Genomic DNA, 26,163 nt, shown 5'->3' with positions numbered 1-26,163 from the left:
AAAATACACCAATATTTACCAGCCTTGCTCCTGCTTTCGGATCGCTGCTGCAATCTCCAAGGACCAGCTCCTCTCTGTGGGAGAGACATCATGACGTCTGCCCACTGCAGCCGGCGGCAGGGGATTAGTTGTGGCTCTTGCCATGGCAGTGGTGGCACTCTTTGGGTTGCAGTGCCCAGGGCAAGAAGCCTGCTTGCCCGTGGCAAGAGCCGCTACTGCTGTGGATTTAGGAGAAAGTTATACAGCAACTATGTATTTTTACACGTAAAAAATAAAATCCCCTATGTACAGGTAATCTGCATAGAACCATTTACAATGCACCTTACAGGTAGATTGTGACCAAGCATGCGATATTAGGTGTGGGAGGCAGGCCAATTTGGTTAACCAGTGACTGATTATTGCACAACACTAGTGAAGCCGTATTTTAGGACAATCTTTTAGTTCAGTTGTGGGGGACTGAATTTTAAAATGCCATGTTTCAAGCCAAGCTAATTATCAGAGACCCAATGAGCCGAGTCCCGAGCTGCTAAAGTCTTACCACCCATAAAGTAGTTTACTACTCATTTATTCTTAGGACCAGATTACTGAAGTCCTAATTGATCTGTTACTTTGCAGTGATGCACGTAGAAATATTTTAGTGGTACAGAATGCCAAAAATGGGCGTGGTCATGTGTTGTGAGGGGGCATGGCAACCTACTGCTAGTGACTCCATGACACTAGCAGCGTGGCCACACAACAGCCCTCTTTTTGTTTGTGGGGGGTGAAGAATCTGGAGGCAAGGCTACAAATATATAATTCCTCCAGTGTAATAGAAATATTGTAATGCCCCCAATTTAATACATAGTAATGCCTCCATTATAAAACAGAATATTACAGCCAGTCACACTCCCAGTAACCCTGATAAAGTGGGAGGAGCCATCATGCACCATGGTCTTGTTGCTTTGTGGCACATTATAATTGTGGTAATTGCAGAGTGTGTGACAGGTGGTACTGCGTACTCACTGCCAAATTCTTAAGGGTACTCTGTACCTGCATACTTGTACTGCTGCTCTGATAACAGTTACATATTAAGGGAGCAACAATGGATGGAATGTATCAGAACCAGTGGCAAACGCAGGATTTTCATGGGGGGGTTTTCAGAACTGGGTGGAGCCAAGCACGGGGGCAGGGACTGAGGTGACCCAGTACATGCTGGGTCCGTAAAACTAGTGTGTGTAATGTACACATATATACACATTATATATATATATATATATATATATATATATGTAGCCCCTATAATAAATGATCATATATGGGGGATAAATATATGTAATGGTATGAACTAATTGTAAAATGTATATAATTGTATATGTATGATATAAATTACACATGGGCGTAAAGTCCAGAACTATAATAGCCCAGGTTTATAGGGATATGGACCATGGGGATCAAAGTGGCATGAGCTGGGCTTGAGACTTTTCTAGAAGTACCTCATGCAGGGAAGTTAAGTGCCCGCATGCCAGAGATGAACTGGGAGAGCTCGAGGAAGAGACGACAGTTAAACGGACGGGGGAGAGTGCTGGGGACTGAGCGGCAGGAGACGGAGCTGCGTACTGCCGGATGACTGTAAAAAGTGTGACAGACCTGGCTCTGGACGGCGACTCTGGGGGAGAGATATACTGACCAAATTCCCCAGCGGCTCCTGTGAAGTGGATAGCGGGACCGAAGTGTGGACGGCTGTGGCGAGCGGCGACGGGCTCCGACATCAGTAAATCCCTCTGGGCGGAGCGGAAGAGGAGTCTCCTGATAGTGACCCCGTGTGGCTGTGGGCGGCGATATCAGTGAGTCCACAGCAGAGCTATCCCTCACTGGGCGGATCAAGAGGCGGCGCTGCCCCACAAACCAGGCCCCAAATCGGTGAGTGACAGTGGGAGGCGGCCGGGAACGGCGAGTGACAGCGGGAGGCGGGTCTGAAAGCTTCCCTCAGCAGGCTGCACTCCTTATACTAAACCAACCCCAGGGAGGAGATAACGGGCAGGGACAGACCCAAGAGGCTGAACCGGAGTGCCTTGTAAAAGTATATCCTGATCAGCTTCCACAGCAGCATCCCTGTTAAAGATACCACCAATTACATTATACTGATAACTAGGGATGAGCGGGTTCGGTTCCTCTGAATCCGAACCCGCCCGAACTTCAGTTTTTTCTTCACGGGTCCGAGCGACTCGGATCTTCCCGCCTTGCTCGGTTAACCCGAGCGCGCCCGAACGTCATCATCCCGCTGTCGGATTCTCGCGAGACTCGGATTCTATATAAGGAGCCGCGCGTCGCCGCCATTTTCACACGTGCATTGAGATTCATAGGGAGAGGACGTGGCTGGCGTCCTCTCCGTTTAGAGAAGAGAGTGAGACAGTAGAGAGAGACACAGTAGTAGTAATTTTGGGGAGCATTATTAGGAGGAGTACTACTATACTACTACTACTTGCTGAAGTGATATAGATTAGATAGTGTGACTGTAAGTGTATTATCTGACTTGTGGGGGAGACACTGACAGTGGGGAGCAGTTAGAGTCTGAGAGCAGGACTCAGGAGTACATATAACGTACAGTGCACACTTTTGCTGCCAGAGTCAGTGCCACACTGCCATTGTTGTGACCACACTGACCACCAGACCAGTATAATATATTTTGTTATTGTCTGCTTAGGAGTACTACTTGCAAGTTGCTGATAGTGTGACCAGTGACCTGACCACCAGTTTAATATATATATATATATAATTGTATATAATATATATATATATATATATATATATATAATATTGTATACCACCTACCCGTGGTTTTTTTTTTTTCATTCTTCTTTATACATACTACTATAGTAGCTTACTGTTGCAGTCTGCGGTGCTGCTGAGCTGACAGTGTCCAGCAGGTCCGTCATCAGTCATTACATAATAAATATATATACCTGTCCGGCTGCAGTACTAGTGATATTATATATACATATATATTGATTTCATCTCATTATCATCCAGTCTATACTAGCAGCAGACACAGTACGTTAGTCCACGGCTGTAGCTACCTCTGTGTCGGCACTCGGCAGTCCATCCATAATTGTATACCACCTCCCCGTGGTTTTTCTTTTCTTTCTTCTTTATACATACTACTATAGTATAGTAGCTTACTGTAGCAGTCTGCGGTGCTGCTGAGCTGACAGTGTCCAGCAGGTCCGTCATCAGTCATTACATAATAAATATACATACCTGTCCGGCTGCAGTACTAGTGATATTATATTGATTTCATCTCATTATCATCCAGTCTATATTAGCAGCAGACACAGTACGTTAGTCCACGGCTGTAGCTACCTCTGTGTCGGCACTCGGCAGTCCATCCATAATTGTATACCACCTCCCCGTGGTTTTTTTTTTCTTTCTTCTTTGTACATACTACTATAGTATAGTAGCTTACTGTAGCAGTCTGCGGTGCTGCTGAGCTGACAGTGTCCAGCAGGTCCGTCATCAGTCATTACATAATAAATATACATACCTGTCCGGCTGCAGTACTAGTGATATTATATTGATTTCATCTCATTATCATCCAGTCTATATTAGCAGCAGACACAGTACGTTAGTCCACGGCTGTAGCTACCTCTGTGTCGGCACTCGGCAGTCCATCCATAATTGTATACCACCTCCCCGTGGTTTTTTTTTTTTTCTTTCTTCTTTGTACATACTACTATAGTATAGTAGCTTACTGTAGCAGTCTGCGGTGCTGCTGAGCTGACAGTGTCCAGCAGGTCCGTCATCAGTCATTACATAATAAATATACATACCTGTCCGGCTGCAGTACTAGTGATATTATATTGATTTCATCTCATTATCATCCAGTCTATATTAGCAGCAGATACAGTACGTTAGTCCACGGCTGTAGCTACCTCTGTGTCGGCACTCGGCAGTCCATCCATAATTGTATACCACCTCCCCGTGGTTTTTTTTTTCTTTCTTCTTTGTACATACTACTATAGTATAGTAGCTGTCACAACTGAGGGCCTGAGCTGACGGGAGGCAGCCTCAGTTGTAGGGGCTGAGATGTACCGGAACCTGGGAGGTTGTATCAGACCCCTGGACATGTAAGTAACATGAATAATAACTGCCCGAAGGCGTGACCACGACAACTTGGATAAAAGTCAATGATGTTTATTATGACAACTCCGCAACACAGCAGCAGTAAAAGAAAACGTAAAAGTCAGCAAATAATAAATACAGTTCCTGGGTACTACAGGATGGCAGGAGCCACAGGGCACTGGTAGTGTGAGATAGTTCTTATGATCTTCTAGATGGAAAGTCCTTACCAGGCCCGACTGTAGCAATGGAGATAACCCAGGATTGTGCCAGCTGGTGTTCCAGGAAAAGCTGGGTTGCTGAAGGTAAAACAGCTGCTGTGGATACTGGCTGGAACCAGACTGTTGTTAGCACGGAGTGGATACTGGCTGGAACCAGTTAAATAATAGATGAACTTGGGAGCGATGAAATATGAACTGAAATGTAGAACTTGAGAGCGGAGAAATAATAATACCGGTGGAGAGTGGTAAAGTGTAGAAAGGACACCGGCCCTTTAAGGGAAGCTGTACTCTGCTGGAAGCTGAGCTGGAAGCAGGTAATGTTGTAGCTGGAAACAGATGAATCCACAATGGATTGGAGAGTCAGGCTACACCGCAGGTGGAATGCTGGTGCGGGTCTCTATGGTGGAAGTCTTGAGACAGGAGCTGGAACCTGGAAGACAATCACAGGAGAGAGACAAACAGGAACTAGGTTTGACAACCAAAGCACTGACGCCTTCCTTGCTCAGGCACAGTGTATTTATACCTGCAGCAAGGAAGGGATTGGCTAGGCAATTATGCAGATTAACAATACTGACAACAGATTGGAGGAAATGATCAGCTGACAGAATCCAAGATGGCTGCGCCCATGCAGACACTTGGAGGGAAGTTTGGTTTGTAATCCATGTGGTAATGAAAACAGTAATGGCGGCGCCGGCCACTGGAGACAGGAGACGCCAGGCTGACAAGTGCACATCCAACCACGCGGACACAGCGGAGGCCGCGGCTGACGCCATGCCAGATGTAATAAGGCGTTACTGTGACAGCGTCTCAGAGAGACAGGAGAGGATGCAGGAATGTGAACATTAGGATAACAGATGGGATCCGGTCCTGGAGCGCTGAGCCAGCCTTAGAAGGCATCTGATGGGTAAGAAATGGCGTCCAGATACCCGGATCGTGACAGTAGCTTACTGTAGCAGTCTGCGGTGCTGCTGAGCTGACAGTGTCCAGCAGGTCCGTCATCAGTCATTACATAATAAATATACATACCTGTCCGGCTGCAGTACTAGTGATATTATATTGATTTCATCTCATTATCATCCAGTCTATATTAGCAGCAGACACAGTACGGTAGTCCACGGCTGTAGCTACCTCTGTGTCGGCACTCGGCAGTCCATCCATAATTGTATACCACCTCCCCGTGGTTTTTTTTTCTCTTTCTTCTTTGTACATACTACTATAGTATAGTAGCTTACTGTAGCAGTCTGCGGTGCTGCTGAGCTGACAGTGTCCAGCAGGTCCGTCATCAGTCATTACATAATAAATATATATACCTGTCTGGCTGCAGTACTAGTGATATTATATATATATATATATATATATATATATATATTGATTTCATCTCATTATCATCCAGTCTATATTAGCAGCAGACACAGTACGGTAGTCCACGGCTGTAGCTACCTCTGTGTCGGCAGTCGCTGGTCCATCCATAATTGTATACCACCTACCCGTGTTTTTTTTTTTTTTCTTCTTCTTTATACATACTACTATAGTAGCTTACTGTAGCAGTCTGCGGTGCTGCTGAGCTGACAGTGTCCAGCAGGTCCGTCATCAGTCATTACATAATAAATATATATACCTGTCCGGCTGCAGTACTAGTGATATATATATATATATATATATATATATATATTTATATTAATTTCATCTCATTATCATCCAGTCTATATTAGCAGCAGACACAGTACGGTAGTCCACGGCTGTAGCTACCTCTGTGTCGGCAGTCACTGGTCCATCCATAAGTATACTAGTATCCATCCATCTCCATTGTTTACCTGAGGTGCCTTTTAGTTGTGCCTATTAAAATATGGAGAACAAAAATGTTGAGGTTCCAAAATTAGGGAAAGATCAAGATCCACTTCCACCTCGTGCTGAAGCTGCTGCCACTAGTCATGGCCGAGACGATGAAATGCCAGCAACGTCGTCTGCCAAGGCCGATGCCCAATGTCATAGTACAGAGCATGTAAAATCCAAAACACCAAATATCAGTAAAAAAAGGACTCCAAAATCTAAAATAAAATCGTCGGAGGAGAAGCGTAAACTTGCCAATATGCCATTTACCACACGGAGTGGCAAGGAACGGCTGAGGCCCTGGCCTATGTTCATGGCTAGTGGTTCAGCTTCACATGAGGATGGAAGCACTCAGCCTCTCACTAGAAAACTGAAAAGACTCAAGCTGGCAAAAGCACCGCAAAGAACTGTGCGTTCTTCGAAATCCCAAATCCACAAGGAGAGTCCAATTGTGTCGGTTGCGATGCCTGACCTTCCCAACACTGGACGTGAAGAGCATGCGCCTTCCACCATTTGCACGCCCCCTGCAAGTGCTGGAAGGAGCACCCGCAGTCCAGTTCCTGATAGTCAGATTGAAGATGTCAGTGTTGAAGTACACCAGGATGAGGAGGATATGGGTGTTGCTGGCGCTGGGGAGGAAATTGACAAGGAGGATTCTGATGGTGAGGTGGTTTGTTTAAGTCAGGCACCCGGGGAGACACCTGTTGTCCGTGGGAGGAATAGGGCCGTTGACATGCCTGGTGAAAATACCAAAAAAATCAGCTCTTCGGTGTGGAAGTATTTCACCAGAAATGCGGACAACATTTGTCAAGCCGTGTGTTGCCTTTGTCAAGCTGTAATAAGTAGGGGTAAGGACGTTAACCACCTCGGAACATCCTCCCTTATACGTCACCTGCAGCGCATTCATAATAAGTCAGTGACAAGTTCAAAAACTTTGGGCGACAGCGGAAGCAGTCCACTGACCAGTAAATCCCTTCCTCTTGTAACCAAGCTCACGCAAACCACCCCACCACCAACTCCCTCAGTGTCAATTTCCTCCTTCCCCAGGAATGCCAATAGTCCTGCATGCCATGTCACTGGCAATTCTGACGAGTCCTCTCCTGCCTGGGATTCCTCCGATGCATCCTTGCGTGTAACGCCTACTGCTGCTGGCGCTGCTGTTGTTGCTGCTGGGAGTCGATGGTCATCCCAGAGGGGAAGTCGTAAGCCCACTTTTACTACTTCCACCAAGCAATTGACTGTCCAACAGTCCTTTGCGAGGAAGATGAAATATCACAGCAGTCATCCTGTTGCAAAGCGGATAACTGAGGCCTTGACAACTATGTTGGTGTTAGACGTGCGTCCGGTATCCGCCGTTAGTTCACAGGGAACTAGACAATTTCTTGAGGCAGTGTGCCCCCGTTACCAAATACCATCTAGGTTCCACTTCTCTAGGCAGGCGATACCGAGAATGTACACGGACGTCAGAAAAAGACTCACCAGTGTCCTAAAAAATGCAGTTGTACCCAATGTCCACTTAACCACGGACATGTGGACAAGTGGAGCAGGGCAGGGTCAGGACTATATGACTGTGACAGCCCACTGGGTAGATGTATGGACTCCCGCCGCAAGAACAGCAGCGGCGGCACCAGTAGCAGCATCTCGCAAACACCAACTCTTTCCTAGGCAGGCTACGCTTTGTATCACCGGTTTCCAGAATACGCACACAGCTGAAAACCTCTTACGGCAACTGAGGAAGATCATCGCGGAATGGCTTACCCCAATTGGACTCTCCTGTGGATTTGTGGCATCGGACAATGCCAGCAATATTGTGTGTGCATTAAATATGGGCAAATTCCAGCACGTCCCATGTTTTGCACATACCTTGAATTTGGTGGTGCAGAATTTTTTAAAAAACGACAGGGGCGTGCAAGAGATGCTGTCGGTGGCCAGAAGAATTGCGGGACACTTTCGGCGTACAGGCACCACGTACAGAAGACTGGAGCACCACCAAAAACGCCTGAACCTGCCCTGCCATCATCTGAAGCAAGAAGTGGTAACGAGGTGGAATTCAACCCTCTATATGCTTCAGAGGTTGGAGGAGCAGCAAAAGGCCATTCAAGCCTATACAATTGAGCACGATATAGGAGGTGGAATGTACCTGTCTCAAGCGCAGTGGAGAATGATTTCAACGTTGTGCAAGGTTCTGCAACCTTTTGAACTTGCCACACGTGAAGTCAGTTCAGACACTGCCAGCCTGAGTCAGGTCATTCCCCTCATCAGGCTTTTGCAGAAGAAGCTGGAGGCATTGAAGGAGGAGCTAAAAGGGAGCGATTCCGCTAGGCATGTGGGACTTGTGGATGGAGCCCTTAATTCACTTAACAAGGATTCACGGGTGGTCAAAGACCTGCTGGTGAGAAAATTGTCAAGTCAAGCGGAACGCGACCTGTCAACATCTCCTCCTTCACATTCTCCCGCAACTGGGGGTGCGAGGAAAAGGCTCAGAATTCCGAGCCCACCCGCTGGCGGTGATGCAGGGCAGTCTGGAGCGACTGCTGATGCTGACATCTGGTCCGGACTGAAGGACCTGACAACGATTACGGACATGTCGTCTACTGTCACTGCATATGATTCTCTCACCATTGAAAGAATGGTGGAGGATTATATGAGTGACCGCATCCAAGTAGGCACGTCAGACAGTCCGTACTTATACTGGCAGGAAAAAGAGGCAATTTGGAGGCCCTTGCACAAACTGGCTTTATTCTACCTAAGTTGCCCTCCCACAAGTGTGTACTCTGAAAGAGTGTTTAGTGCCGCCGCTCACCTTGTCAGCAATCTGCGTACGAGGTTACTTCCAGAAAATGTGGAGAAGATGATGTTCATTAAAATGAATTATAATCAATTCCTCCGTGGAGACATTGACCAGCAGCAATTGCCTCCACAAAGTACACAGGGAGCCGAGATGGTGGATTCCAGTGGGGACGAATTGATAATCTGTGAGGAGCGGGATGTACACGGTGATATATCGGAGGATGATGATGAGGTGGACATCTTGCCTCTGTAGAGCCAGTTTGTGCAAGGAGAGATTAATTGCTTCTTTTTCGGTGGGGGTCCAAACCAACCCGTCATTTCAGTCACAGTCGTGTGGCAGACCCTGTCACTGAAATGATGGGTTGGTTAAAGTGTGCATGGCCTGTTTATACAGCATAAGGGTGGGAGGGCCCAAGGACAATTCCATCTTGCACCTCTTTTTTCTTTCATTTTTATTTGCGTCATGTGCTGTTTGGGGAGTGTTTTTTGGAAGGGCCATCCTGCGTGACACTGCAGTGCCACTCCTAGATGGGCCAGGTGTTTGTGTCGGCCACTAGGGTCGCTTAGCTTAGTCATCCAGCGACCTCGGTGCAAATTTTAGGACTAAAAATAATATTGTGAGGTATTCAGAATAGACTGAAAATGAGTGGAAATTATGGTTTTTGAGGTTAATAATACTTTGGGATCAAAATGACCCCCAAATTCTATGATTTAAGCTGTTTTTTAGGGTTTTTTGAAAAAAACACCCGAATCCAAAACACACCCGAATCCGACAAAAAAAAATTCGGTGAGGTTTTGCCAAAACGCGGTCGAACCCAAAACACGGCCGCGGAACCGAACCCAAAACCCGAAAAAAATCAAGTGCACATCCCTACTGATAACCCCCGATACAATGGTACATGTATTGAGCTTATGCCCATGAAGTCCAGTGCCAGAATAATTACTCTTAAACATCGCAGACAGGATTATTGACCAGCTATAGGGATGGGACTGGTTATGTGTGCCTAATGGTATGTAACTTGCAGCTTGAATACTACTGCCTACTTTCCTGTATGCTTTCCTCCTATGCATCACACTGCTGTCTACAAAGAATCTACTAACTTTTTCATTGCTAGCTAGACAGATAATTGTATGCACTCCATTTTCCACTATCAGAAGGGTCATAGGAATAGCACAGGATGACTAATTCGACACGTCATTGACCCTGGAAGACATTATTACTCTTCACAAGTTATTATATGGAGACAAGAAATTGGGATTAAATCCAAGCGCTATTGTTGACAACTCACAGGGGTTAATTTTGGAGATAGAAACTGAGATTCAACCGACTAGAGACATTGTTTCTACATACGCAGGATATTGTACTGCTACGGCCTGGATAGCTTACTAACGCTTAGTGATTAGTAGTTTGGTACCCTATTTACAGTACTACTATGGGATTTTAAAACCACAGTGGTGGCCACCCCGAACTATTGAACTTTAAAGTGATCACTTAAGGTAACTTATTAGGTAAACTGCGCAGAAGGTACAAGGTAAAACCCGGGTACCCAGTCCATCAGACTGGTTATTTTATAGTTTTTTTTGTATTGCATGCATTGACTTTGTGGCATAATATTGAAATAAGGATTGTTTTAGCGGATGTAAAGCCTAATTTGATCCAATCTACATGATGATTAATTAAATGTTGAGAGTGACAATAAAGTTACTTACCTAAGGTCGCTTGTCCGGTGAATTCACGATATCCTGATCCTGGAGAGTCCTGTACAGTGAGGGCAACCTGGAAAACAAGAAAATACTGGATAACGCAGGTGAGGCGATCTCCCTATATTAAATCTATAGCTACGGCAACACACTCACAACACCCACTGCCTATATTAGGTAGGGTTCTCTCAAGCAAACCCGGGTGTATCCATATTTGCTTGAGTGGAGGCACGCCAAATTATACATAGCCCTAAATAAAGTGAAAGGGTAGGAGGGATAGATATATAGAGATATATATATATATATATATATATATATATATATAATATAATATACACATAGCATATTAAACATGCATATATATCCATTTCAAGCTTCTCACACTCACTTACAAAGCCCTCACCCACTCCTCTCCCATCTACATCTCTGACCTTATCTCCCTTTACACTCCCACCCGTCCTCTTCGCTCTGCTAATGCACGCTGATTCTCCTGCCTACTGATTACTTCCTCCCACCTCCAAGATTTTTCACGTGCTGCTCCAATTCTCTGGAATTCCCTACCTCTCCCCCTCAGACTCTCCAACTCTCTACAAAACTTCAAACAGGCTCTCAAGACCCACTTCTTCACCAAACCCAGCCAAATCTCATCCTAACCCTCTGTTCTACGCTCTGTGTACCCCATCTGTGTCACCCCTGTCTGTCTACCCCTCCCCTTTTAGGATGTAAGCTCTCACGAGCAGGGCCCTCTTCCCTCATGTGCTTATCCTTTGTCTTACTATAATAATCTTCAACTGCATCAACTCCAGCAGTCTTCTGCCACCTGATACATCAGCAGATGACACTGGAATAAGTAACTATGTTTATTTACCCTGTACTTGTCCTATACTGTCATCAACTGTAAGTTGCTGTTTTCCTGTTTGAAAGTTTGTTTATGTACTCTGTAAGACACACACAGACACACGTGTGTGTTTATATGCATGTGTATATATGTATGCACAAATTGCACATGGATATATGTACTATAATTAAAATAAAGTAAACTTTTATGAAGCACTTACAAGTGCCACCAGGAAGAGAGCAGGCTGCAGAGGATGCTAGACAGCCATTAACAATACTCATGCAGCATTAAAAAAAAAAATAATAATAATTTTTTTTTTTGGTGGAAGGGGGTTTCTGGGTACTCAGAAACCCCCCCCTGGGTGCACCACTGAGAACATTTATCCTTGTGACTAGCATCAGGTTTTTCCCCCTTTACATCCCATAGAACTGCACAGGAAGTCTGCAATATTTGGTTACTAACACCCCTACCCCCATTCCAAGTGACATAACGTTAAAATTTATAAAGTTATGAACAAAGCTTCATCATGAACAGACCATAACAGCAAAAATATTTAATATACAAAAATGCACAACATAATGGACTGTGTGGTGGCTGAAACAATTAATACAGGTTTACCTAAAAAGCATTTGTGTAAAAATATGAGTGAAAGTACACAGTAGAGCTACATGAAACATTTGTCACTACACATCGGTGATAACCCACTTGGGTGAATTTGGTACAAAGTGACTGTAGACTGAAGTGCGGTCAATCGTCCCTATTAGCAGAGTCTGTCACGTCAGCTTCTTCCTCCCCATGTGGGCAGCCAGCCGGCTGTGGGTAAAAAGGAACAACCAGCCAGTTTAGTGGTGTGTTATTAACCAAGTAAGCCATGACATCATCCATAGAACTCTTCATCTTGGTGAATTGCTCCTTGCTGGTGGCTAAGAGGCCATCAGACATGTCTCTGATGGAGGAGGCAGAACGGAAGTTCTGATAGACCTCAGTAGCCATGACACTGATGTTCTGAGCCTTGCTCTGGATGTTCTGCGGAAGGCCTTGGACACCGGTCACCAGGGAGAGACAGGTGGTTTGCAGTTGTAGAGTCAGATGCCAGGCTATAGTCAGAGTGCGTGATTCAATTTGCTGAAAAAACAGAAGTTACATGTTAGAGCAGAGGTTCTCAAACTCGGTCCTCAGGGGCACACAGTGCATGTTTTGCAGGTCTCCTCACAGAATCGCAAGTGAAATAATTAGCTCCACCTATGGACCTAATAAAATGTGTAAGTGAGTAATTAATACACCTGTGCACCTGCTGGGATACCTGCAAAACATGCACTGTGTGTGCCCCTGAGGACAGAGTTTGAGAATCTCTGTTAGAGTATCCGAGTAGTATTTCTATGCAGCCAATACTTAGACATCCGGCATGTACACCAGTAGAGGAGCTTACCTCCATGCTCTCAGCCTCCCCACTAGCTTGCTGTCCTGTGCTTTTAGTCCATTCCACCCACGTGTGATACATCCTATCCTGAGCATCATGGATCTTCTGGTTGGCACCATTCATGTTCTTTCTTGCAAATTCAATCTAAAAGATGAGAAGCCTTTAGTCACTTAATTTAGAAAAGGTTTATTCAGAAACTGATTTTGATTATTATATAATGAACATGTCTTTGGCTAAAGTACATAAACACTATCCAATACCATTTCATGGTTTTATTCCTATAGCAATTTTTATGGTATACTGTGCATGAACTTGAAGTTATCAGTGGTCTTGTATCAATATGGGATTCCATAATGAAGATTATTAAATTAGTCACTAATGGATATAGATGAAACAAAAAAAAAAAAAATCAATATCAGATGATTGATATTCTGATCATCAATGCTCATCGGTGAATGCTGTGAAAGGCATCAGTGTTCCTATGACCTGGCAGCTGCTGGGTATTTAAAACTGGGGAAGTGGAAGTGCTGCAGTGTACATTTCTGCAGCAACTGTTCCACCACCAGGTGGCAGTGCTGCCAGCTTCCCGATACAGCAGTGTTTGAGACACAGATGAGAAACCAAGGGTGCAAACCACCACAATTAACGGCTGCTGGAATATAGACTTCCGGCAGCCACTCACTGGGTGTTGGACACATCAGATACAACCATGTCAGGGGTAGCCCAGACCATGCAAGTGTTTATGAGCTCCTTTCTTCACCTTGAGCAAGATTCTAGATGTTGCTTCTTAGAAAATAAAAAAAATAATAGTCCTTTACTGCTACATGTATGGCAACAAAAGATGCTGGACAGGTGGTGGCCATGGTTATAAATCTGCAACTGACCAGATCAACGGTGTTCTGTAGCCGAGCCATGGCCTCCTGGCTCCGGCATTTGACATCCATCACTCGTGTCAGGGCTTGCTGATAAGCACGTTTACGGGCCTTGGTAGAGAGTGACCCCAAGCGAATGTAGTAACTTGGCTTTCCAGCTGCCACTTCAAACCCCTCTGTTTTTGTTGCTTCCTTCACTGAAAAGAAATATATAGAAGCTTGAAATACAATGAAGCCATTTAAATGGATGACTTGGCTTTTCAGCTGGCTTGTCAGTGGCCTAGTAAGAGTTGTGTGGCTATAGTTATACTGTGTGGTCCAGTAGGCCAAGTGTTCGTTCATGAACACAGGTTGAGTATCCCTTATCCAAAACGCTTGGGACCAGAGGTATTTTGGATATCGGATTTTTCCATATTTTGTAATAATTGCATACCATAATGAGATATCATGGCGATGGGACCCAAGTCTAAGCACAGAATACATTTATGTTACATATACACCTTATATACACAGCCTGAAGGTCATTTTAGCCAATATTTTTAATAACTTTGTGCATTAAACAAAGTGTATCTACATTCACACAATTCATTTATGTTTCATATACACCTTATACACAGCCTGATAGTCATTTAATACAAAGTTATAAAAAATACTGTGTTTTAAACAAAGTTTGAGTACATTGAGCCACAGAAAACATAGATTTCACTATATCACTTTCACTCAAAAAAGTCCGTATTTTGGAATATTCCGTATTTCGGAATATTTGGATATGGGATACTCAACCTGTATACTGCTCACATCAGTTCTGGCTTACCCAGCTCCTCGTCTGTGGGTGGCAGGTATTGTTCCAGGAGACTCTCAGATGTAGTCAGTGCAGTGTCCACATGGCTGCTCACCATCTGCGCTACACGGCTCCCCATAACGGTGCTAATGCCCCCATTCACAGCAGCCTTGGTCATCTCTACACCATCCTGCACAGCTCCCTTAGTTCTGCCAACTACTCCCGATATACTCTGTACGACCACATCCTTAGCACCAAGAACTGCCTCAGAGGCAGTGGAGACCACCTAGAGGAGGACACAGGTACTGCAGATACCATTTATACAACACACCTGTGTAACGCATGTTATCCTATGTGTATGATATTCAGTTATAGCTGCTGGGTTGTAAAGTTACCTTGTCAGTAGGCCGATAGAGAATGGGCAGCGTCACCTCAATCTTATCCAATCCTATACATGCAATGTTGTTAGCCAGGGCAACTAAAGGGTTTATTAAAAAAAAAAAAAAATAAAGCCACTTATGAAACAATACATTGCACCAAACATGCATCTAAATGGAGTTGGCCATCAATGATATCAAATATAGAGATCCAATGGCTCTCCAACATAAATGGTACAGAGCACCAATGTTATTGCCAGCACATGGAGCCCAATGCCACCCCCTGATTGGCCTGCAGCCCTGCGAGTAATAGATGGGGGTTAATGATCAGTGGGTGAAGCCATCAATTGTTATACAACATTGATGATAACCCCCAATGGTACCATCGATTGCTAGCCTAGTGATGTGTATCTTAGACCAGGGACAGCCAATATTTAGTCTACTTTCTATGCTAAGGCGATTTAAGATGGGCTTGTTCTTGCATAGTAGGAGACCGTATTTACAACATACAAGACCATAAATCAGCATTTTACTGCTATGCCAACTAAATCCAGTGCTCTCCTCATTGTAAGAGAAAACATACAAGAGGTAATTATCAGCAACTGGATGACAAGCAGAATACCGAGTACAGTACTTAATGTATGTGTATTTTAATTAAGGACATACTAGGCTGTAAAATACTGAAGTCTGTCCCGTGTGCGAGTACAGGGAAGTCAATAATGCATGACAGACTGGATCTAATATTGGTGGGGGGGGGGGGGGGGGGGGGGGGGTATTTATCAAGGCTTGGAGACTGATCATGTAAACACCCAAATATCTTTTAACTGCCACTAATCTCTCATCTCTGGAAACTATCTTTAAGGAGGACACTTATCAAAGCTCAGACAGCAGAAAACACCAAAACCTACTCTGAGGCTCCAGTCTCTGCAGGATTGGCCTGGCACTGGTCACAGTCACCGACGTGATGGTCTTCACACTTCTCTCCGCTACATTGCACACAGATTTCAGGTAGGGGTGGTTATCTTTGGTGTGAATATAGGCAGAAGACACCATGTCATACGTTGAGCTCACCAAGGGGAGGTTGATCAACCTGACCACAACGTTCTACAGGAGAAACAGCCAGAGTTAGTCCAACACCGTACAGCTGGGTTCTTCTCCGAGCAGACCAGGAGGCTACACCTGGGGACAGGGCTCAGGGTGCACATTTACGGTTTTCAGTTGTGACCTATAACATTGGCAGTTACCACTCAGTTTGGGTTTGTTTTTAAACACACAGTTTGAGATGCAGCAGTTGTGTAGTACACAGGTTACTAGGACCAGTAATATCACGACTACAGGTGGCCCAGTTGATTAATCAGGGACTGCAGCACACATTACACATGCAAGATCTGGCTGCACTGTTAAAGGGGGTTGTAGACCACCACCATTACTTAAAATGAACAGGGGCAAACATACACCATTCTGTGCTTAGGTTAAATACAATGCTCCCAAACTGCAGTCAAAGTATGGTTTAGAAGAGTTTCCCCAAAGTCTGCAATTACAGTCCAGGTTTTAGTATCCATGCTTCACCACAGGTGACTCAATTAGTACCCCTGTCCATTTGATTTAATCTAGGCTCAAGCATAGATATCCTTAAAACCTGGACTGTAATGGTAGCATTTGGGGGTGGGTGGGGGACTGGTTTAGAGGAGCACACTACTAACTGCATAGGGCATGGCACACATCCCCAAATATTAAGTGTAAATAATCCCAATACAGGGCACGTGACCACCTACAGGAATCCCCATTACCATTCTCCAGCCTCACCTATACCATAGTGTCACCATACACTGTACTTACCTGCTGCTCTACTGTCTCTGCCATATTAACAGTCAGCCTCCTAGGAAACATAAGATACACACAAGTAAGAGCACAGAAGGCAGCAGTTATTCAGGAATGGACATCACTGCCTGATGATTACAGACCATCAATGGTTCCCTTGCAACTACTAATATTTCAACTGCAGCATTCCAATGTTTACAGCCATCAAATGGTAATGATTGGATGGTGTTCCAGTGGTTACCTGTATTCCAATATCCTGAGCTCTGCACAACCTCCTGGCTCCTTCCTGACTGCTGCTCCCTACCTCAGGGCACCCTGGCTTTTATAGGGGCTGCCTCACATGTGACCTGCTCTGTCCCTCCCCTATCTAGGGCTCAGGAGGAGGAGTTACAGGTGTGGGTGCAGATCATTAGTGTCTCCTGTCAGCTCCATAAGTGTCTAACTACATTTCTGTGACATGGGGCAGATGTATTAAGCCTTGGAGAGAGATAAAGTGGAGAGAGATAAATAGGCTTACCATAATGTCCCTTTATATCTAAGCACTCATGGATTACACAGGTTCTCTAGCTGATTGAAACCAGATGAAATGCAGACTTGATGTCAGCCAGCCCAGGGACAGTGTGGTAAACCTAGAGATAAAGGGGCAAATGTATTAATCCTGGAGAAGTGATAAAGCAGTGATACGAGAAAGGTGATAACGCACCAGCCAATCATTACATATTTGAATAATGACAGTTAGGTGCTGATTGGCTGGTGCATTATCACCTTCTACTTATCACTGCTTTATCACTTCTCCAGGCTTAATACATCTGCCCCAAAGTACCAACCAACCAGCTCCTGACTGTCATTTTTCAAAAACAGCCTGTAACATGGCAGTTAGGAGCTGATTGGCTGGTAGTTTATCTCATCTACTTTATCTCTCTCTAGTCTCCAGGCTCTGATACATCTCCCCTTAGGTGTCTAATGGGCCATACACACTGGGTGATAATACTCAAAGATATAAACGATCTCGTTCATTAATGAACGAGATACCGTTCATATCTTTCAGTGTGGAGGCACCAGCGATGAACGATGCGTGGCTCTGCGCTCGTTCATCGCTGGTGCCCCGTCGCTTGTGCATGTAGGCCAATATGGACGATCTCGTCCATATTTGCCTGCACTGCTATGGAGCCAGGTGATGGGGGAGTGAAGAAACTTCACTCCCCCCGTCACTGCCTCCCCCCGCCGCTGGGTCGCCCGTCGGCCGTATCCGCCGTCGGGCAGCTCGGTGGTGGATCGCGCAATGTGTAGAGCCCATTAGGCTAAGATTATCTGTCTTGGGAATGCAATGCTTACACAAACACCAATCTAAGACAGTGGCAACTTTTTATTGTTCGTTGTTCAGTCCTGGCTTTCATTACCTAGTGACTTGTCCTCCCCCGATTCCTGATCAGTTTCCTCCGAGTTTCCCGATTTGAACTGATTTCCCGTTTCCATCTGAGATGCTGTGTATCTAAAGGACCCAATTGCAGCATAGGCGGCTGTGTGACTGGTGCGTCGGTGTTCACTTGGGCGTCTGTGTTCACTGTAGGTTCACGGAGCGTTAGTGTACACTATTGGCATCTGGATCCACTCAGCATTCACTAACGTATTGATGGATCCTGGAAGCGGGGTTAAGTCTCCCTGTATCCCACTCTCCTGAGCCGGATGATACAGCACTAAGGGGGACATTTACTAAGCAGTGATAAGAGCGGAGAAGTGAGCCAGTGAAGAAGTTGCCCCATCAACCAATCAGCAGCTCTGAGTCTGTATCATTTTATAGTATGCAAATTATAGATGTTACTTCAGTGCTGATTGGTTGCCATGGGCACTTCTCCACTGGCTCACTTCTCTGCTCTTATCACTGCTTAGTAAATGTCCCCCAATGTCTCTACCTACCATCAAGTACGAGTAGTTGGATAAGTGCCTGATGCATATGAGTCTGTAAACTATTGGTGCTGTTTCTTTCGCTGTGCAACTGAATACGTCTGAAGTCATATATAAGGCAATGCAGTAATATGTTTCTACTACATACTTGAAATGTATTTTTAGTTGTTTATGTGCTCATATTGCTTATTTTGATAATGTATAACCTGTGACTGATTGCTAGTGTGATTGCTGACTTTACTATAATTCTGTCAGTTTTCTGTGTATTCCGATCCTCAATGCTGGTGCAAAGCAGGAAGAGATCAGATTGTATGTCACTTTAACAAGTTTTTAAGTGATTTCAATTATAATTTGTGTAGTTAACACTGTACAGGTGTGTGATTTATTTATCATGTCTAGGCAAGGGTGATGAGGATACACTCTCCCCAGCAGCACCAACACTCATTTCATGTTTGTCTTGCAAAGCTGGGTTAACCTCTCAGGATCTGGTTCAAAATGGATTATGTGCAAATTGTTTTAGCTTTCACCAAAGCCTCTTGAATAATCCAAGGCAGGCACAGGTTCAAGTTGATCCCCCATGGGCTTCTTTTGCACAGACATTATCCAGGACTGCTGAGCGGATAATGCCAGCTCCTTTACCAGTGATAGGTTACCCTATTAACCCTTACATGCAACATTCCGCTGGGGTTTATCACATCCAGTCCAGGGATGTGCAGCCTTTCAACAAAAACAGGCTGAAAGGCCTGTGGTAAGTAAATCACACAAACAGGAAACAACATCCTCACAGTCTACACATGTTTCAGATGAGGACTCCTTGGAGGATGAGGATTCCTCGCATTCTGGGTCTGCATACAGAGACAAGGAGGAAGGCCTCAGCTCAGTGGACAGACCTGAGCTAATTAGTACTATGAATGCCATTCTATGCTTAGAGGAGGCAGCAGAGCCTTTGTTAAAATCCAAGACACCTGTGTTTAAACGTCCCAAAACAATCAGGGCTGAATTTCCGGGGGCCGGAACAGCTCACGGAGATTATGCAAGAGGCTTGGGTAACACCCAAGTAAGAATGTTGCCTGCCAATTAATATATTGGAACTTTGGGCTATATATATATGGCACTCTTTCAGGCAAAGACATTCTTCAGGGGAAACCAGTTTAAATTCGCTCAGACAATGCAACGACAGTAGCGTACCTCAATCATCAGGAAGGAACTCGCAGCCAATGAAGGAGGTAAGCAGTTCTAAGTGAGTTCTAAACTTTACACCCCGAGGTCTTCCAGACTCTGGTAGACAAGTGGGGGTTACCAGAGATAGATCTCATGGCTTCTCATCAGAACAACAAAGTTCCCACATAAAGGTCAAGGACAAAGGATCCCAAAGTGACCTTTGTGGATGCCCTGTCAGTAAGATGGGACTTTTGTCTGGCCCATGTGTTTCCACCAATCGCCCTATTGCCCAGGGTGATGCGAAAGGTAAAACAGGGAAAGGACACCGTGATACTAATAGCTCCAGCTTGGCCCAGAAGACATCAGTACACAGATCTGCAGAGGCTGTCGGTGGATGCTCTGTTCCTACTCCCTCAACGTCCAGATCTACTGTCTCAGGGTCCTTGCTATTACAAGCACTCGGATCAGCTGTCTATGATGGCATGGCTCTTGAGACTTCCATCCTGAAACAAAGAGGATTCTCACAACAGGTAGTTCGAACAATGCTTAGAGCAAGGAAACCTTCCTCAGCTCGCATTTATTACCAAATATTCAATGGTGTAGTGACAGGAAATTTGACCCTAGGTCTTCAGAGTTTCCAGAGTCCAAGCATTCCTTCAGGCAGGAATGGACAAAGGTCTACAGGTGGCTTCCTTAAAAGTTCAGGTGTCAGCATTGACTATGGTTTAAAAAAAAAATTGCTAACCTGCAGGACGTTTGCACTTTTTTTCCTAAGAAATGCTTCACATCCAACCTCTTTTTGTTCCTCCTACAGTTCCTTAGGATCTAAGTTTAGCCCTAAAGGCACTTCAAATTGCCCCATTTTGAACCACTGAAGCAAGTGGATCTTAAATGGTTGACAGTGAAAGTTCTATTTCTACTGGCTATTGCTTCAGCTAGAAGACTTTCAGACTTAGGGGCATTGTTATGTCGTCCTCCTTTTCTGATATTTCATCCAGATAGAATGGTTCACAGTCCCAAATCTGGATATCTTCCTAAGGTGGTGTCTAATTTCCACCTTAAACTAAGAAATTGTAGTCCCGGCTTTCCAAGGGCTGGACCTTTCTGCGGGAGAGTCATCATTGGACGTAGTCTGTGCTTTAAGGATCTACGTGGATCGTACCCGTGCCATCAGAAAGATGGTCTGCTGACAAGCTGACACTGGCGAGGTGGCTTCAGATGACGATTTTAGAAGCATATTCTCAAGCTGATCTCCCTATACCAGCTAAGGTCTCTGCTCACTCTACTCATAAGGTAGGCCCGTCATGGGCAGCACAATGTGGTGCTTCAGCTGAACAGATATGTAAGGCAGCCACATGGTCTTCCATTAACACATTCATTAAATATTATGCCTTTGCCTCTCAGGACGCTGCATTCTGTCTAATCAGGATCGTCCCCTCCACTAAAATTGCTTTGGGATATCTCAATATTTATCCTGTGGATAATCTGTGGACCCTGCAGGAGAAATAGTAGCTATGATAGACTTACCGTCGATAACTCTTTCACCTAAGTCCACAGTATCCACAGGGATCCCATACGATTTGAGGATCCTTACACCTACTAACCTCTTCCATCTTGTACAGAAGTGTGTTCTTCTCGCCTGATTAGGGCTCTCTATGACGCTCCTGCCTTAAGTTTTGGAAAACAGAATTTCCTCAGCCTGGAGGCGGGGATATAGGGGACTGGCCCATTACATTCTGGGAGGCCGAACGCTTTCGATCATTGGTGCCAATCCGCTGACACTACCTTATATCCCAATGTTATCCTGTGGATCAGGGCCGGTTCTAGACCTTGTGGCACCCATGGCGAAAGTTTCCTGTGGCACCCCCCAGGTAAAATACAGTTGGTGCGCGCATCCCAAAACAGGGGTGTGGCTTCTTCATAGGGAAGGGGCATACCCAGAGGCAGAACTCTGGGAGGCAACGGAGTCATCTGCCGCCGTGCTCCTGCTCTGAAGGGGGCACCTCTCCTCCCATTCTGTGACACCATTAAATTAAGTTGATAGCTGCTACTCTCTTATCAGTAGCCAATTGCCTCACTGGTCCCTGTACTACCCCTTTTCCACTAGAGTAGCACGGGTCGCAGCCGTGTCGCCTGACACGGCTGCGATCTGTGCTGCAGACAGCGCTCACCAACCCGGCACTTGCTGGGTTGGTAACGCGCTAGTGACGCGGCAGGGGCAGCGCTGGGAGATCACATGATCTCCCAGCGCCGCCCTCCCTATGCACTGTGAATGGGAGCCGTGTCGCCTCGACACGGCTCCCGTTCACACTAGACAGCTAGCCGGGTTGAACACGTGTTCAACCCGGCTAGCTACCAGGGTAGGATTCCCGGATCACTTGATCCGGGAATTTGCCGGGGGACCCGTTTCCACTAGGGAAAAACACGGGTAAATGCGCGCCCCCGCGCATTTACCCGTGTTTTAAGGATCTAGTGGAAAAGGGGTATACCTTACAAGTCACACCCTTTTTATTATACTTTAGATACACATTTTACAAGTGTCATACCCGGGATTAGAAACCATAACCTATTACACTGGAAGCAGACACCTTACTGATGAAGCTGTTTGCTCCTCTATAGGAAATATGAGAATTCTAACTACATGAAGTTACTTCTCTGACAATTACACCATACTTACCGACTTTGTATTTCTCCTCTCCGGGAGAAGCCCGGAGAGGAGACGCTGCAGGTTTCTTCGCGGGGCGGGGCCGGACTGTGACACCACTAAGCCCCGCCCCCGCATCGGGAAATGCCGCGATTCGCGGTTCCGCGAGAAGGGGGCGGGGCTAAAATGACACGATTTGCGTCATTTTAACCCCTTCTCCACCCGACGGACCCGCGAATGCGGGAGGTTATCTCTCCATCCTGCCCGCATCACTAGGGTGCGAGCAGGATGCGGGAGACCTGCCCACTCTTCCGGGGGTGCGGGGGGCTACCCCCAAAAACGGGAGCCTCCCACAGCTTCCGGGAGAGTAGGTAAGTATGAATTACGCGTAACTTCGTATAGTAAGAATTCTCCTGCTTCCTATACAGGAGCAAATAACTCCATCAGTAAAGTGGGGGGGGGGCACCAATATTTATCTCACCTCTGGCCTACTGGGACGAACTTACGCCACTGGGCATACCCACAGTTATCTCCCTGTACTTGTGCCCCCAGTAGCTGTACCCCCAGTTAATTTCCCCCCCAGTAGCTATTCCTCCTGTAGCAGTGACCCCAGTTGATTTGCATTCTGTAGCAGTGCCCCCAGTTGATTTGCATTCTGTAGCAGTGCCCCCAGTTGATTTGCATTCTGTAGCAGTGCCCCCAGTTAATTTCCCCCCAGTAGTTGTGCCCCTAGTAGATTTGCCCCAATAGTAGTGCCCCCTGTAGATTTGCCCCCAATAGTAGCGCCGCTTTGAAACCCTAAAAAAAAAAAAAAAAACACAAATACTTACCAGCCTTGCTCCTGCTTCTGGACCGCTGCTGCTGTCGTCTCCGGGTGCCAGCTCCTCTATGTGGGAGTGACATCATGACGTCTCTGCCATAGCAGCGCTGCATTGACACTAGGGGTCAATTTTGACCTCTAGCATCAGTCAGCGACACTGGCAGCAGCGGGCGCACACAGCGCCCACTGCAGCTGGGGGCAGGGGATTAGTAGCGGCTCTTGCCATGGCGGCGGTGGTGCCCTCGGGGTAGCAGTTTTGTTTCAAGCCAAGTTAGTTGTCAGAGACCCAATGAGCCGAGCCCTGAGGAACAGAACAGACATGACAGGTTATGACTCCACTGTACAAGTTATGGAACATAGGTGGTCATTCCGAGTTGATCGCTCGCTAGCAGTTTTTAGCAGCTGTGCAAACCAGTGGCATGCGGTGAGGTCAATGGCTGGTGAGGCACTACAGCCATAATGTCCGCCGGATTCTGCCGATGACCCCTACCGCCGCCGAGCCTATGCCCGCTACTGCCTCTGAGCCGATGCCTGCTGCCACCGCCAATGGCTTACAAACTTGCCCACCATCAACTGACCCAGCCCTCCTCCACTAATTTGCATCTCAATCCGATGCCGCCAATGCCCTCTGCCTGCCTGCTCATCATACTTGTGATATATTGTAAATTTTTATAAAAAAAAAAAAAAAATTAGTGTTTGGGACTGGGAAGGGAGTGGGAGGAGGACATAAATGTAATTTTGTTGTCCAGGGCTTCTATTAACTTAATGGAGAAGGGTCTGAATGGGTTAAAAAAATTTTTTTAAAAATGCGTGAGGTCCCCCTTCCTAAGTATAACCAGCCTCGGTCTCCTTGAGCTGGTCCTGGTTGTTTAAATACTGGGAAAAAATTGAACAAGGGTTCCCCGTATTTAGACAACCAGCACCGGGCTCTTAGACCAGTCCTGGTTCCAAAAATACGGGGGACAAAAGATGTAGGGGTCCCCCGTATGTTTAAAACCAGCACCGGGCTCCACTAGCAAGGGACATAATGCCACAGCCGGGGGACACATTTATGTAGGTCCCTGCGGCCGTAGCATTACCCCCCCAACTAGTCACCCCTGGCCGGGGTTCCCTGGAGGAGTGGGGACCCCTTAAATCAAGGGGTCCCCCCCTCTAAGCACCCAAGGACCAGGGGTAAAGCCCGAGGCTGTCCCCAGCACCCCTGGGCGGTGGGTGCCGGGCTGATAGCCATAAGTGTGTAAAAAAAAAAAGAATATTGTTTTTTTGTTGAACCTCAAGTACCAGCATGCGGGGAAATAATGGGCCCGCTGGTACCTGTAGTTCTACAACAAAAAAAATACCCAAATAAAAACACAACACACACACCGTGAAAGTAAAAATTTATTAAAACACACTTACACATACTTACCTACATCCCACGCCGGTCACATCCACTTGTCCATGTAGAATCCAATAGGTGGTTCCTGTAAAAATGAGAGATTACTTACCTACATCCCACGCCGGTCACGTCCACTTGTCCAGTATAATGAGAGGCGGATTGGCCATAGGGTTTACAGGGAAGCTTCCCGGTGGGCCGACGCACCCGTGGGGCCTGTTTTGTTTGAGGACATGTGGTCCTTTTTATAGACATAATGAATAAGATGCAAAATAATTTGCTTATATAAGAAAATTACTTTGCCACTTAGCCTGTGATTGCAGATGATCTATTGTATGCTCTGTCTGCCTGCTTGGCTGACATATAAGATTGAGTAAATAGTGATTGGGATATGGTTGGTGTAATAAGCAAGAAAATATCTTTCTTAAGAATGATGTAGTTTCCTAAATTCTGAAGGTGTATCATATAATGTGCTCATAAAATTTAATTTTATTTTTAACTTCCCCCTTGATGCTGGACATGCCCACTATCTGGAAAGTCTTGGGGGGTGGGTGCTGCTGCCATGGCCCATGGCTAGACCTTACACCTCTGGTGCTGCCCATGTGGGGCCACTAGTACAAATTTTTCCAGGGCCGCTTTTTGTTCCCAATCCGACCCTGAGTATAATCCAATAGGCCGGTACCTGTAAAAATGAAAATTATACTTACAAATGAAGTAATCCACAAGAGGAGAGAGAGAGAGAGAGAGAAATAGAGAGAAATGAATGAATATTATGCACTCGCTGACGCGGAAGGACGTTAGCACAGACAGGGGAGAGTGTTGCTGCTGGCTGGGAGGATGGAGCAGGCGCCCCCAATAGTTGTGACCCCTGTAGTTGTGCCCCTTGTAGCTGTGCCCCGAGTAGTTTTTACCCCTGTAGTTGTGCCCCTTGTAGCTGTGCCCCTTGTAGCTGTGCCCCTGTCGCTGTGCCCCCAGTAGCTGTGACCCCTGTAACTGTGCCCCCAGTAGCTGTGCCCCTTGTGGCTGTGCCCCCAGTAGTTGTGACCCCTGTAATTGTGCCCCTTGTAGCTTTGGCCCCAGTAGCTGTGCCCCCAGTAGTTGTGACCCCTGTAATTGTGCCCCAGTAGTTGTAACCCCTGTAATTGTGCCCAAGTAGCGTACCCCTTGTGGCTGTGCCCCCAGTAGTTGTGACCCCTGTAACTGTGCCCCCAGTAGCTGTGACCCCTGTAATTGTGCCCCTTGTAGCTGCGCCCCCAGTCGCTGTGCCCCCTGTAGCTTTGGCCCCAGTAGCTGTGCCCCCAGTAGTTGTGACCCCTGTAACTGTGCCCCAGTAGTTGTAACCCCTGTAATTGTGCCCCAGTAGCGTACCCCTTGTGGCTGTGCCCCCAGTAGTTGTGACCCCTGTAACTGTGCCCCCAGTAGCTGTGACCCCTGTAATTGTGCCCCTTGTAGCTGCGCCCCCAGTCGCTGTGCCCCCTGTAGCTTTGGCCCCAGTAGCTGTGCCCCCAGTAG

General features: G+C 46.2%; 1 protein-coding gene and 1 long non-coding RNA gene across 2 annotated transcripts; one reads left to right on the top strand and one right to left on the bottom strand.

Moving 5' to 3' along the window:
- The first annotated feature begins 1,491 nt into the window (after positions 1 to 1,491).
- Positions 1,492 to 16,272, top strand: LOC135055159 (uncharacterized). Its single transcript, XR_010243658.1, has 3 exons — positions 1,492 to 1,899; positions 10,652 to 10,744; positions 15,788 to 16,272. It is a non-coding gene; the product is annotated as an uncharacterized LOC135055159 (long non-coding RNA).
- Positions 12,014 to 17,090, bottom strand: LOC135055089 (perilipin-2-like). Its single transcript, XM_063958737.1, has 8 exons — positions 16,988 to 17,090; positions 16,765 to 16,804; positions 15,834 to 16,029; positions 14,944 to 15,026; positions 14,582 to 14,834; positions 13,780 to 13,964; positions 12,905 to 13,039; positions 12,014 to 12,600 (listed from the first exon to the last, which is right to left on the bottom strand). Exons 2-8 carry the CDS (start codon positions 16,786 to 16,788, stop codon positions 12,223 to 12,225), a joined length of 1,254 nt encoding a protein of 417 aa, XP_063814807.1. The 5' UTR covers positions 16,789 to 16,804; positions 16,988 to 17,090; the 3' UTR covers positions 12,014 to 12,222.
- Positions 17,091 to 26,163: the final 9,073 nt, after the last annotated feature.

The sequence above is a fragment of the Pseudophryne corroboree genome, chromosome 1 (genome assembly GCF_028390025.1).
Source record: "Pseudophryne corroboree isolate aPseCor3 chromosome 1, aPseCor3.hap2, whole genome shotgun sequence".
NCBI lineage: Eukaryota > Metazoa > Chordata > Amphibia > Anura > Myobatrachidae > Pseudophryne > Pseudophryne corroboree.
Note: the sequence above shows the minus strand (reverse complement) of the source record. Positions and strands in the feature narration are given on the sequence as shown.